The sequence below is a fragment of the Anarrhichthys ocellatus genome, unplaced genomic scaffold (genome assembly GCF_004355925.1).
Source record: "Anarrhichthys ocellatus isolate YVR2014 unplaced genomic scaffold, GSC_Weel_1.0 scaffold23, whole genome shotgun sequence".
Taxonomy (NCBI): Eukaryota; Metazoa; Chordata; class Actinopteri; order Perciformes; family Anarhichadidae; genus Anarrhichthys; species Anarrhichthys ocellatus.
The window spans coordinates 1,655,008-1,669,698 of record NW_022280053.1 but is presented as its reverse complement, the minus strand read 5'-3'; the positions used below and the strand labels follow the sequence as shown (position 1 = coordinate 1,669,698).

The window sequence follows — 14,691 nt, the reverse complement described above, 5'->3', positions numbered from 1 at the left end:
ACATTGTAGTAAATGAATTGTATCCTTACCTGATGCATCTTTAAACAGACATTCATTTAGCATCCATACAGTCTAAACTTTCAACACACATTCTCTCACATACAGCAGAGACGTTGTTAACAGGACTGTATATTTAAATCGATGTGGCCAAACGCATCCCGAAAGGCTCCGTTAAAAAGGAGCTCATGTAAAATGTGTGGTAAATATATATCCTTATAACAATACCTTTTGTTTTCCTGTGTGCATGTAAAGAGGGGGCCTCTTACACTTAAAACTATGGTATCATTTAACATTTATTTTTTTATTTTAAATAGTACAATAAATATACTACAAACGAACATTGGCTTTGGTAGAGTTACAAGTTCATCATTTTCTCTCCACTTCACAATTGTGGACATGACCCTTTATTCATCATTGAAGCACCGATGTATCCCGATGAATAAAACGAGGACTGGAGATCATAACAAGAGAAAGAACTTTACAATTTCATGCATACAGATAGGTTTTAATGCTTCAAAGGACATACAAGAGTGGATGGCCACAGTAAACTTGAATTTATTGACATAAAAACCAATATAACTTCTATCCTCTTATCCTTACACAGGTTTGACAAGACTGTGAAAACAAACAGACAGACAGACAAATGGAAATCTACAAACTGAAAGGAAACAAAACAATCACTGCTGGTTCTGGAAATTTACAAAAAATTTGTTTCTCCTTTTTATTGAGAGGAAAGTTTTTTTTTTTAAATTTGGGTGTACTGCATCCCAATGAAAAAATAAAGCCAAAGATCTACAAGCATAGAGTTATCTTAACAGAAATGGTTCAAGTCACATAGTTGAAGATTTTAAAAAAGGAAACAAAACAAACCTATGTTTGAAGGGCTGTAAAAGTTCTGTGGTAGATACTAGTGGTCATAAGCAAAGAGTGCATAGTTTGAACAAAGAGCATAATTACAATAAGGGCAAAAATAGTAGACCAACAAGCATTTCTGTTTGCGCTTTAATCTGGCTAATTTAGTGACCTGCTTCTACTATATTTCAAAAAATATCAAGTTGTTTCCATTACAAAAAAAAAAAGATTTCAAGCCACCATGGCCCTTAAAGCTAAATATATACCTGAAAACCTTTTGGTGGGAGACTTTAGGGTTTCATTCACCAAACAAAACTTTGGACAATATCCCTTTACGCTTTGGCCCGATCACAACATGTCCACTCGTCAACTCTATCGGTTCGATGTGGCACAGATGATCCAACAGCAAGAGCCATAATGCAGCATCTTAGAGCAGCGATATGCATAGCCAACAGCGACATCTTAGTTTCCTCTTGGTTATTCCAACATTTGGTACAAGTGTCTTATCTGTGCGGAGTCCGCTGAAGCGGGAGATATCATGCTGCACTGATCTGTGAGTGGAGACGTAGAGATATGGCATGCAAACACTGCAGATGAACATGAAAAACCAATAAAAAAACAAATGAAATGGATGCAGCAAAGATCCACCTGCGTCGGATGTAGGGGTTAAGAGAGTCAAGGGGGCTGCTGGCGGATGGAATATTATAACCACAGATTTCCTTTCATTCAAACTCAAAAAAGAAAAATACATAGCACCACAGAAGAGAGAAAATAGCACCTAGGTCTTGATTTCTTTGTTTTCATGAAAATGTGACATCATCTCCCGTTGCATAGTCGGATAGATGTGTTTCAGGAAAATAATGGAGGCTGTTTATTAAGTTAATGATATCACCACCGAGGCATGTGTTCTGTTCAGACGGCACAAAAGGAGGAATATATTCTTTCTTTTTGTTTTTGTTCGTTACGCAAATCAAACTGTCACATAATATCACAGAGCTTGTTTTCTGCTTTTATTTCCATTCTGCTCTTAAATTACAACAAGGTGTGCTTCCACAACTGCAACAAGACAGGACTTCCAAATAAGGTTGCTTTTTCTTTTCCGTTTGTTTTTGTTTTTCAATTTACAAGTCAAATTTCCTCACTTTCAATATATTTCTACAATTTAGATGTTATCCATCGTCTCCTACTTCACAATGAATAAAGTCACATGCACGTTTTGAAGCCAGAAGCAATAAACATTACCAGGAAAAAAAATATACAGAATGTACTTACAAACATAAAAATTATTTATATATATTTATATATATATATATATATATAAGGTCCATTCCAAGGGAATGGGGAGAGAAATTATGCACAAACAAAGCTCCCGTAAGCTAATGAGCAAACAAACCAACAAAGGACAAGTGGAAAAAAGCCGGGGAGATGAGGGAAAACATGAGATCAGAACTTGAGAAAAAGAAAAGAGCCAAATCAAATGGAGTCCGTGGCAGGTACTGCGGCCGTCTGGAACGGCTGCAGCTCTCAGGGTCGCCTTCGTTGTTTAAAGTCTAAATCAAGTGTGATGACATGGGGCTAGGGTTGTGTGTGTGTGTGTGTGTGTGTGTGTGTGTGTGTGTGTGTGTGTGTGTGTGTGTGTGTGTGTGTGTGTGTGTGTGTGTGTGTGTGTGTGGAGGCAGGACCTGACATCCAGTTTCAAAACTTGCATGTGATGGAGAAGGCACACTGAGGTTTCAAGGTTATTTCGTATTCCTCTAGAATTTCACTGCATTCTCAACTTGATTTCATTTTACTCATACGTGTTGCTTTATGGAAACAAAAGTTACTTTTTTACAAATAGAGTTGTCCTATTGTTTTTCAATTGTTTTTTTTATTTTCTGAGAAAACAAATATTATGCTTTTTTTTTCCTCCATTTGTTCGGTAAACAGTCTTAGCCGACGAAACAGACAGGGCCCACTTCAAATCCAAACTTCTGCGCAGAGCCGCCGAAATCGTTGAACATGATGTCCACAATTGGCACCTGCTCCACCTTTGGTGTGTTGATCTCAAGTACTGTCTTTTCATAACCCTTTTTCAACTGTGGGAGAGAAAAGACACAGCAGGAGGCAGAGTTAAGAGTGTGAAAATGTCTTCTTCAGACATAAAAACATCACACACTTCAGCAGGGCTCTTATTGACTGAGCCACCACGACGACAACAGACGCATCATCTTCTGACGGTGTTCATCAAAGGAGCTCCGCCAACCGCTTACGCAAACACACACACACACACACACACACACACACACACATCTCGTTAACTCACCGCACAGCCATCGGCCACCGCGCGGATGTAGGGGTTGTTATCGTAAGACATCTCCTCGTCGTTGGAGCCCAGGAAGCGGATGGCCTTGTCGTAGTTGTCTTGATCCTGGTCGTGCCAGGCCACCGACTGGTAGCAGTTGTACGTCATGTTCTGTCTGGCTGCCGCGCTCAGCAGCCGCATGAAAGTCATCTGGACCACGCTGATGGGGTTGCCCTCCGCATCCACGTAGGAGAGCTGCGAAGAGGTGGAGTTGAACATTTAAAAATGTAACAGCAGGAGAAGGGATCAGTTTAAAGACTGAGGAGTATCCTGAGGATCCTATAAAGATTCACAGAGCACACTGTCGCGTCTCCGTTGTGCAGCGTTCTTGTCTCTTGGGGGATGTTTTGATTAAAGTTATGAGTAGTAATTTGTATTCGAGTTTTACTGCTGTGTTTGGAGTTCTAGGACGTGTTTCTTATCGACAACGGCGTTAGAAAAAGGAGGTGTCATCCGAGGGTACAGAGTTAATATACTACGATGCTCGAGAACACATAAAAAACTAACTAAAAACTAAAATCATAGACGATACATGACGGCATTTTTACCTGATGTTTAAGGATACGGTTGGTGATATTCTATATTTTTCTTCGCGTCAACAAATACTCACAATACTTTCTGACTTACCTACCTTGTTTGTGGCACTCAGCTCTAAGTCCATTCATTCCTATTGAAGACGTAAATATACTAAATTTCCTTTAACAGCAAACCACTGTCGTTTTTAGCAAACGCTACTCAAAGAAGTGAATTTTTGTGGCTAAATAATTATTTAGTACACTATTGTTTACTAGCCAGTGCAACTGTGTGGCTCACTAGTGTCTTTTTATTGTTTTTTTTATAATTTTTGGACAATGGAATTATTGTTAGTGGAACAACTTCATTGCAGGCTTTGGTCTTTTCATGGCGTTTCGTTGAATAAAAGATGTTGAATATTACCCATTTTATTCCTAAGTAATGTGCAAATATATGCAAATGTCTCCAGGGTGAAGATGAGCGTGAAACCAAGTCCTTGGTTCTTAAACAATCAGGTGATGATACTTTGTTGTTGGGATAGAAGGTCGCAGAATATTTTTGATCTGATGCCTGGAAGCTGTACAAAGCTGATAAAACATCCGCCATCAAAGAACAGAAAATAAGCATAACTAAACATCTCATTTAAATGTTGATTTTGTAATTATGTAAAATATATACCCAATATGAGCAAATGATTGTATGTACATGAACATGTAATTATCCCTAATAGGAAATGTGTTGCAGTAATGATATGTTAATTACCTGGTTAATTGGTATAATTAACCTCGATATCGCTTTTTTTTCTTCTTTTTTTTACGGAAAACAGAGCTATATTCAATTAAGCTAATTACAGTGCCTTGTAATCCTCCTGACTGATAAGATGGCAGCTTTGGATTTATGGTTCCGTTTAATGTCCGTCCGTGACCATCTACATACCAACCGTCAGGAATCCATTAGATCCACATAGCCGCTTCGTCTTTCAGACATACAGGACTTACTGAGAGTAGAGCGCATGCAGCATCCACACCGTGCAGCCAGAGCAGCAAACCTGGATGTGGTCTTTCTCGACTGGTTGTTCTTGCACATAAGCGATCGTTCACACGCATGCACATACAAACCCAGAGGACCGACACTCAAACGTCACATTAACAGAGGGAGCGGATCATCTTCTCCATCTATTTGTGCAAAAACAATGTAGTGCCGCTGAATTAATTAGCTAATTAAACACACGATTTAATAGTAATAATGACCACTTTGTTCTGCAATATGTCGATTGAGTGTCGGCATCGTGGCTCTACGTAGTGCCACTGTTCTGCTGTTTTCATCCTCGGAGTGGTCGGGTACTCCCACGCGTGGTGGTTACCCCACCACTCTTCATCCCTTTCCTCCCCTCCCAGCCCAGCGTGTGGATCCAGCCGGAAATCGCCAGAAAAACTTTACCTCTTTATCATCACAGCCGCAAGTCAACAGTGACTGAGTACCCAGAAGCCCCTGGGTGGTGACTGAGTGCCTGACCTGTTTGACTCAGAGCTACTCCGCCGGATCTAAGTAGTGTTTAAGGGAGATACTGGGAATGTGAGTGCAGCTGAATGGCTGCAGCAGAGAGGGACTGATGCTTATGTTTCCCCCCCTTGTGGAGGATAAATGACCTGCTGAGGCAGGAACTGGTTGAGATGTACAACAAAAAAAGATGTAATGTGTAAGGAAAGGAAGTGTTAAGTGATGTATTATTCACTCTCTGGTGTTCTTTTCCAAACTATTATGTTGTTGTCTTGAGTCATGTGAGTGTTGAGGCACACAGTCACCAGGAGATGCTCTCTTAATGTAGCAGAGGTGTGGCAGACTGGAGTGCAACAGCAGTACATTGTTTTCCATTTGTTAAACTCCATTAGATGCCAAATGTATTGATTCATCACAGGCAAATCTCGCCTGCGTGGTCCACAAACCTCTTCTTCATTGCCTCGTAAGAGCATCGCCTCTGATGTCGGACTGAAGGTGAGTGCAGCGCGTGCTGAATCATGCACCTCGACGAAGTAACAACCAACAACATGAACAAGACTCTGTATGGCAGAACCAAAACCATGCAGAGCCTTAGGCACACAGAGTCCAGGCCTCAGCCAGGACTCTGTGACCGCAGGCGGGGCCACTTACCATGGAACCTCTCTTGTAGTGACTATACCATGTGCCTGGCGAGTCTTTGGGCCATTTTGCCATTTTGCTCTGTAAAATATAAGAGGCATTCAGGAAAAGGGAAAAGGACTTAGGAAAGTCGGGAGTGTGGCTTACCAGTTTACCACGTTTGAATTCACTGAACCATGAGCCGGGATTCTCCTTTGCCCAGGATGTGAGCCTAGCCTGGGGGCATGGATCGACAGAGAGGCAGAGGAGGCAAAAACAGCAGTGTTAAAGAAAAGAAACAGAACTGACAGAAAATCACCCCATCTCTTTTTTTCCTCCCCTCTTCCTCCTTCTGTTTGTCCTCAGAGGAGTCTTCCGGACCTGAAACAGTATTCAGTAAGATCAACCAGACCAACCGGTCCAGGGCAGAAGATTTTAGTAAGCCATTATGCCATTTTGTACAGTACAAACTGTGGCTGGCAGCTCATTGCTGCTGAAAAATTCACGAGTACACAGTGATTAATTAAGCAATGATCGCCTGCAAGGAGCTCTTATACCGCGGCCTCTATCCCTGCTGTTCAGTGCAGCCACGGTGCACTAACTTTGTTATGCCATTAAAAGCTGTAAATTGGCCAACAGGGCACAGCTCTAATGATCTCGACCATGACAATGATGGATTTCTCTAAAATTAGATAGCAGGGTTTGATATGGAACTGTCATCGACAGCTTAATGCGTTAATGAATGATGAGCCGGAGATGACTTATCGCCAGGAGATGGCATACATTAGACCCATGCTGCCTTGAAGGTGACCGTCAGTTGTTTTCACTGGGATGAACCGAGCCGAGGAGAAAATTATATATTCTTTCTGCGACTTTTTTTCTTTTTTAGCATCCGTGAGTTCGTGTCTGGCTTTGTGACTGTGATTCTGCACAGTGCGTGGACGGCGTATAACTGTGTGTGTGTGCTCTCATAATAGCCGTGCCAATCTATACGCACGTGGGTGTGTTTGCAGTCTCCACGCGGAGACTGAAAGCAGAGGCTTTTCTTCAGCCCATCACCAGCACGCTATGAAAAGTCTGCTTCATTATTCTGAGCTTAAGCAAACTCCTGCTCCTCTGAGGCTCGGTGAGTGGGATCATTAAAATGGCTGTAGCAGTGTGCTATTACACAACGCTGACTTGTCAAAGACAGCGTTTCCAGTGTTGCACCACTCTGCTCCTCTCCTCCACACACTCGTGCGTAATGAAGCGAATATCTTCTACAGTGAGTCTGTCACCTGCCAAAGGCTTTTCGGGTCCTTAATGGCATTCAATCTAAACATGGCACTGAAACAATAGTGTGGGTGGGTGAATGTGTGTGTTTGATTGAGGGAGTTGTCTCCCTGTGGTTACCAACTGCCAGAACTAAACTGAGATTTAGCTTTAGTTTGTAAAATGGCCCGTCGTTGTAAATGCAGGTAACCCTGTGGAGTCATCTCCCACATAACAACACACAAGGTAATCTCATGGAGGCTAATTATATGGGTACATGAGTCGATACAATAGAGTTACTGTTGCAACCATTGCTGTCTTGAAATGTTCGGGTTGTTTATACAGTATGTTCAGCGGTTAGTCCCAGCCGTGAGGAGAAAACACACTTATTTCACTGTCAATCAAATCACAAACTAGAGACTGAAAACAGTAAAAATGTTTTTTCCTTTCTCCAACATCATCTTACTGGAAAGAGTCCCAACATTTCTGTGTAACATATCCTCAACCTGGCTTTCCACTCTGTGTGTGTATGTGTGTGCAAGTGTTTGTGTACACGCGGCCAGACCTACCCCTTCAGACTTCTTATCTGGGAAGATGCAGCTCTCTCCACCTGCTGTGAAGTTGCAGTAAACCTTGAAGGAGTCCCGAGAGCAGCCCTGGTTTGGATCAATCCAGTAGTCACCTGGAGAGATGGAGATAAAGAGAGAGAGAGAGTGATTATAGAGTGGTGATATGATTTAAAGTCTATACTGTACTCCCTTAGGTCAAGGCAATGTCTGACATTATATGGCCTGTGCTAAATATATCTTGCATGTCTCTATGTCTCCACAGTCTCTATTGTGCGAACAATCTTATACAGAGATGTTGTACACTGCAGGAAAAGTCCCTAATATTGCCTTTCTTAAATCAAAAACAAAATAACTTGTCAAGCGGATGGAATATTATACGGAAATAGAAATACTTGCATTAACTAATGATATTTAAACAATTACAAGTACTATGCAAATCTTCACAAATGACAAGTTTGGCATTTCTGCCTGGAAAAATAACCTGAAAAATGACTTTAACAATTAATATATTGTCAAAATATGATGTATATATAATTAGCTCTAGTTGAACGACATACACTGAACAGGACATATTACAGGTCAGCTCCTCTGACCTGCCTAACCTTGGCTTTTAAGTGATGTTACTAAATGTGGGGGTGTGTACTGCAGTGTATGTGTGTGACATAGGTGTGGCTGGAAGGGATGTATGTTTTGGGTCTAAGTGAGGCTAGCAGCTCAAATTTGCATAGCATGAGGACAGGCCCCACTTTTTTTTCCTCTTTTTATCTATAGAGAGCTGTTGTGTGATAACGGCCATTTCAGTGGAGTAATTAAAAACTGTGGAGAGGAGGGATTGGACAATGGGCCTCATGCCTCATTTTAGACGGAGCATAATACGAACCATCTGGGAAATCAGGGTGGCAGAGCTGCAGGTCTTTGCAGGTACGAGCGGGGTTGCTCTGTGTGCCCAGCGGGTGCTTCATCTGCTCGATCTCCAGCTTCAGGGAGTTGAGCGAGCCAAAGATTTCCTCCATGCCGTCGTCGTAGTCCTTGTAGTTGGCATCCACGGCGGCGTCGTCCGACATCTCGCTGGCATCGATGCTTCTGCGAGTTCTGCCCTTCATGTTAGACATGATGGGGAGTGGGTGGATGACATCGCCGGGAGGGCCCTATTATGGAGAGATGAGAGACAAATGCCAAGTCAGAGATAAGGAGGGAGATTATGTAAATGTCTGGAGATAATGACTCACAGAAGGTGTGAGATACAAAATGATGATGGAGTCTTTGACTTACAGGAGGGCCGGGAGGTCCAGATGTACCGCTCTCTCCCTTTGGTCCGGTTTGACCCTGAGCAGGACAAATTAAAGCAATGCTTGATCTTAAACTACAAATGATTTCATGTGTCACGATTAATGCTTGTTACTGTTTCTGATGGGATGCAGCATTCAGTCAGACACTTACCGATGACCCTTTAGAACCTTTGGGACCGGAAGGACCCTGAGGACACAAATATGGCAAAGTAATCAATATTGGCTCAGGCATTGCACACTATTGAGTTAAGGACATGCTGTAGTACAATACATTTGAGGAATCTTACAGGTAATCCGGGAGGACCAAGGGGACCAAGTGGCCCTGAGGGACCTGAAATACCCTAAAAGAAAAATAAATAGAGAATGTGAATACATTACTGCTGTTTTTGACAACAAAAGAAGCATTGTTTCTTCCTTATGCTACATATCGACTCGAACAGAAAGCGTGGCATGACTCGTGTTGTTTACTTACATTGTCTCCTTTGGAACCATGTGATCCTGGTGGACCAGGAAGACCTCTGTCACCCTTCTCTCCCTGTTCACCTGGAGGTCCGATAAGACCAATAAGACCCGGATGGCCCTGAGGGTGGAGAACAACACACACACACACACACAGTCAATAATACACCATCACAAACATAAGCCATATGATGCATTTCTCTGGCTCACCCGTCTAATCATTACGGTAATGATTTGATAGCTGGAGGCAAACAACAGACCTAATCAATCTGTTAGTAAAGAGGCCCATTAGTCTTAGAATTAAGCCAATGCTCTGCATCAAAAGTTCAGTTGTGCAGGTAGCTCACCTTTTCTCCTTTGACACCAGAGTTTCCTTTCAAGCCAGGTAGACCAGGAGGACCCTGTGAGAGGGGGGACACATCGGAGAGAAAGATAACTGTTGAATGAGGATCCAGATCACACATTATGTGAGATTCCTCAGTTGAAAGTCAATTCTACTCACCATAGGTCCAGGAGGTCCATCTGGGCCTGGAGAACCAGGGAAACCTTGCTCTCCCTGCATAGAAACACAAATTGCAGTGTTTTTACCCCCTGGCTCATAAGAAAACACGATTCCATGAATAGCACGGCTCCTTTTATGTTCAGCAGTTTATTGAAAACCACATATGTACACCTGCTCTGTAAGCTGTTTTAACAATACCACACAACATTGAGATACGACTGTAATAAGCTGGTGTGATGGTAAGAAACACTTTACTTACAACAGGGCCAGGGATACCCCTGAGGCCTTCAGAACCGGGCTTGCCAGGTGATCCTTGAGGACCAACGGGACCTGTCTTTCCTTGGGGACCTTCCATGCCAGACTCTCCCTTTCACACAAAATCAGGACGCACACAAACCATTAGATTCTTGCTCATTTGTTGGTGACTTGAAATTGCTGGTGTACAATGTGCACAGAAAGTCTGCATTGGATGTATTACCTTGCCTCCTTTCTCTCCTAGTCTCCCCTCAGGTCCTGTGAGTCCAGGGGGCCCCTATTTAAAAAAAAAAAAACAATAGATGAATATTGTGGAATACAAAGAAAGAACATTTCAACACTTTGACATGGAAAACATTTTGCAACAACAAGGACAAGAGAGCAAAGGACAGTACTTACTCTCTTTCCTGGTGGTCCGGAGGGACCCGACTCTCCGGTGGGTCCAGGAGAACCCTAGTTTGAATTTTAACAAAATGAAAATTTAACAGTATTCATTTTGTGATTTAAATGGCCTTTATCCTAAAATAATTCTTCCTCGGCACATAGAGTTGTAGTAAAGTAGTAAAGTAACACAATTGGTAAACAACACTTACAGATTGACCAGCCTCTCCATCATCTCCTTTGTCACCAGCGGGACCATCTAACCCCTGCATACAAAATGAAGAGAGCCTCAGTCATGCTGCATTGCATCAAAAACGCAGTGTAAGGCATATCATTTTCACATTTCATTTGCTCATGCCATACGTACAGCTGGACCGGTCTCTCCAGGGGGGCCAGGGTCACCGGGGAAACCACTTGGACCCTGAAAATCAATAAAACTTGAATCACTTTGTTTTGGGAAAGATATTGAGCTGAAAGTCACAATGGTTGTCCTTTGTGTGAGGTAAAATCAGCTTTGAGGGTACATTGATTTGTATTGTCTGAGGTCGAAGGTGGAAAAAGACTTACTGGGCTGCCTTTGGGACCATCATCTCCAGGGGGACCCTTAGGGCCAGGAGGTCCAGCTGTACCAGCCGGACCGGACTCTCCCTTTTCTCCTCGCTCTCCTCTAGGACCCTAAAATATTACGCAGTACTTTAGTAATGAGGTCCTCGTAGATTGAAGTGGAAAATGACGAAGGTAACGTCAAAGTAAAATTTATAACAGCTTAATAATTAGATACACAGATTTGTAGTCGACCTATTGACCAACAGTGATTCAATTGGTGGTGAAATAGTCGGTTTGTTTCATTCGTTGCTGGTACTTATTTATGTAAATATGGAGGAAAGTAAATCGGATAACTCACTGCTGGGCCAAGTTCTCCCTGAAGACCTGGCTCTCCTGTTTCACCAGCATCTCCCTGATAAGAGAGAGAGAGAGGGGGAGTGGAGGGTGAGAGAGACACACAGAGAGAAAGGTGATTTGTTGATCTAACATGGTTCTAAAAATCCCATCATTTACAGCAGCCCTCACTGTCCCGGTACCCTTGTCACCAAAATGAGGATAGAAAGAGATGACATGAGAGATTTCAATCCATCAAGTGCGGGCAGATTGGGCAGCTGGAGCACCAGAGGGCGCTGACCTCACTGTTCTCACTGGAAGCGGCCCATATATCTTGTCCTCTTTCCCCCTGCCTTATTGGATAGTTGCTCTGTTGACTCACCTATACACTGGGCACTACCGTTATTTACTGTCACATAAGCCTACAATCCTCGCCGCCGGGGTTTTACTGCAGAGGCAGTCTGCCACACCTGCTTAAGGGACAAACGTTTGCTTTTGTCATATTTTGGAGACCAATCGATAGGACAGCTCTGCAGAGCCAAAGCCAAGCTGAGTGGTGATGTGTTATGATAAAGATATCCAGATTCCCTCTAGCAATGAACAGCAGCTCTGTATTGTGAACATCAGCTGATACGCCAAATTAGTGTGTGGCTGTCTTCCAAACCGTCTGTTGTTGCTGTCAGGAAATCCACTCTTACCAGTCGGTACGCCTGTTTCAAAGCATGACTGATCCTCCTGTATTAGAAGCGGGTCTTTATGCAACATTGCATCTGAGGAGCCCTGAACATCCTTACAACAACCTGCTAATGTTCACCTCGGGACTGCCTGGGAAATCTGCTGACAACAGGGAAACTGAGAGCATTAAAGACAGCTGCTCGTCACAGATATATGAGGGATTTGTTAACGAAAGAAGAAAAAAACTTGAGCTCAGTCGCTTGCCAGCTCCCCTGGACTGGCCAATAAAATGCCAGATCAGCTAAAGAGTGATTAGGCAAAAGAGCTGTGTTTGTTTGCACAGGAGAAGGACAGGCTATCCTCAGGGAGATTATAGAGGAGCAAAAGGTGATTCCATTGACTGAACCCGATTAAAACAAATCACACCATCACTACGGAGAGAAAGTGATGAGAAAGTGCACAGCACAGCAGTCCAGCTGCTGCCAAAGTAGGCCTTTTCATAATGAAAAAGCAGCAACAAATAGGAGCTGATTATATGAGCGCTCCCTTATAATAATGCATTTATCACACAGTGTCTTTGAGAATTAATTCATAACCTTTGCACCCAGCAATAGTACTGTTGCGGGTGGCAACATGTCCACTACATTTTCTGTGCATCTGTCAAATCTGCGGCAGAAATAAACGTCACGTCTCATTTAAAAGGTATCATATAAATAGGAATGGGAATATTAATGGCCCAGAAGCCTTTAAATAACTATCATTTACAGTCTTTACCACAAAGCACTCAAACAAACTGCTTGCGCCCCGAATCCGTCGCTTCCAAAGTGAAGTAAAAACCAGTCAACCGGACTAAAGCTGCATCATGTATTTCTTATAGGGTTGTTACAATAAAAAATGTGTATGTATTATGTAACACTTTGTTTTGTTGTCTGCGTCTCTGAAAAATGAATCGTTACTCAAACAATACACATCTAGAGAGATGTGGCACTCAGTGTTTTTTGGAGTGGGACCAGAGGTGCCATCTGGAACAAAAAGGCTGGAGCACGATGAATACATTGTCAATTTGAAAGAATACATTTCAGCAGGTTGAGTGGACTTCCATGATGGACAATCACAACAGCAACTCCCATCCACTTTATGAGCCATAGGCAGCGTTAGTCCAGGCTGGCTTCTCCCCGCAAAGTCTTATCCTATCTGGAGGTGGGTACCGCAACGCAGATACACAGCACTGCATACATGACTGAACAGTACAACACAGTATTAGCATGGGTGAGGGATGTTCCTTCTTCAGTTGAAATATTGTTTAAAGAGACAATTAAATCATAATGTCTGTGTGTAAATATGTGCACAAAATAGTTTTTGTAGTCAAATACCTAGGTTTAGCGTGTCGACATGTAGCACAATAAAATGTGCTCTTGTAGTTTGTTTACTGAAGTGATTATATTGTCTATTCACTTATTTGCTTGCCTGACAGATATAATTAGTATCAAATGAAAAGCGGCACAAAACAGCATAACTGAAATGATTCTTTGTTTTGGAGATGTCTGTGTTTACACTTACACCAACTAAAGAAGTGGCAGGTGTAATGTACAAACATTTCTTGCCAACAACAAAACAGCCTTACAGAACCTCAGCTGCACCGCTCCACTATCAAACCGAACGTAGAAGAGAGGTTTACCTTTTCTCCAACAGAACCAGGGTTTCCAATACCGCCAGGAGGTCCCTGAGGGCCATCAGCTCCTGGGGGCCCTGAGGGGCCTCTGGGACCAGGGGGGCCGGGTGGACCCTACACGGGAGAGACGATACGGTTTAATGAGTAAAGACAAACATCTGACGCAGGACGATGCAAAAAACCGTCTTGTATTGTGATGTATTGAATGATAACACAGTCCCTCGTCTATACTTACCATTTGACCAACGTCTCCAGTTTCACCTTTCTCACCAGGTGGACCAGGCAAGCCCTGCAGGAGTGTGCAGAGGGTTCAACAATTATTGCCTCTGTGTTTCACAATGACAACATTTGACCATAGTTTATATATTTCATCGCAGTCCGCACCTGCAGCCCGACTGGACCTGGAGGTCCGGGGAATCCTCTTGACCCTTCATCTCCCTTCTGGCCGAACAGACCCTGCTGACCTCTGGGACCGGGCTCGCCATCTGCACCCTGCGCAACGCGGAAGATGAAAGGGGTCACAATCAAGGAGACACAAAGCTTGGTGGGTGGTGCTCTAGATGAGGCGTTGGATGATCTGGACCCCCAATGCAAACTAGACACTTACAGCAGGACCGGGTGCTCCAACGGGCCCTTGGGGGCCGGTGGGACCAGGTGGACCCTGCAGAGGAGAAGGAACACATCGAAGGGACAATCAACTCAAATGGTCAAAACCCACAAATATACAGTAAAAATGGATCAGACTCAAAGCCTCCGGCGGTAAAATGATAAACAAACAATGTGTTTATGCTATAAATAAAGAACAACTTACATGCTCTCCTTTATCACCCTTGCCTCCTTTCTGGCCTGGCTCTCCAAGCTCTCCCTGTGGAATGACATGATCACAGCGTGAAACGAAGACAGTTAAAACTCTCAAAGTAAAGTCAGTAACA

At 43.1% G+C, this 14,691-nt stretch overlaps 1 protein-coding gene across 3 annotated transcripts in view; it reads right to left on the bottom strand.

Moving 5' to 3' along the window:
* Positions 1-461: 461 nt before the first annotated feature.
* Positions 462-14,691, bottom strand: part of col5a1 (procollagen, type V, alpha 1) — a 73,081-nt gene continuing 58,851 nt past the window's right edge. Inside the window, exons 44-67 of one of the 3 annotated variants that reach the window (XM_031859909.1) lie at positions 14,571-14,624; positions 14,367-14,420; positions 14,144-14,251; positions 13,995-14,048; positions 13,766-13,873; positions 11,438-11,491; positions 11,101-11,208; positions 10,901-10,954; positions 10,746-10,799; positions 10,552-10,605; positions 10,376-10,429; positions 10,157-10,264; positions 9,898-9,951; positions 9,743-9,796; positions 9,409-9,516; positions 9,224-9,277; positions 9,088-9,123; positions 8,920-8,973; positions 8,528-8,795; positions 7,648-7,760; positions 5,996-6,064; positions 5,861-5,929; positions 3,158-3,391; positions 462-2,930 (exon numbers count right to left, since the gene is read on the bottom strand). In XM_031859909.1, the coding sequence (XP_031715769.1) occupies positions 2,784-2,930; positions 3,158-3,391; positions 5,861-5,929; positions 5,996-6,064; positions 7,648-7,760; positions 8,528-8,795; positions 8,920-8,973; positions 9,088-9,123; positions 9,224-9,277; positions 9,409-9,516; positions 9,743-9,796; positions 9,898-9,951; positions 10,157-10,264; positions 10,376-10,429; positions 10,552-10,605; positions 10,746-10,799; positions 10,901-10,954; positions 11,101-11,208; positions 11,438-11,491; positions 13,766-13,873; positions 13,995-14,048; positions 14,144-14,251; positions 14,367-14,420; positions 14,571-14,624 (2,124 nt within the window). In that variant the 3' untranslated portion in view covers positions 462-2,783. The remainder of the gene's footprint in view (positions 2,931-3,157; positions 3,392-5,860; positions 5,930-5,995; positions 6,065-7,647; positions 7,761-8,527; positions 8,796-8,919; positions 8,974-9,087; positions 9,124-9,223; positions 9,278-9,408; positions 9,517-9,742; positions 9,797-9,897; positions 9,952-10,156; positions 10,265-10,375; positions 10,430-10,551; positions 10,606-10,745; positions 10,800-10,900; positions 10,955-11,100; positions 11,209-11,437; positions 11,492-13,765; positions 13,874-13,994; positions 14,049-14,143; positions 14,252-14,366; positions 14,421-14,570; positions 14,625-14,691) is intronic. The other 2 variants (XM_031859910.1, XM_031859911.1) reach the window with 2 other exon arrangements.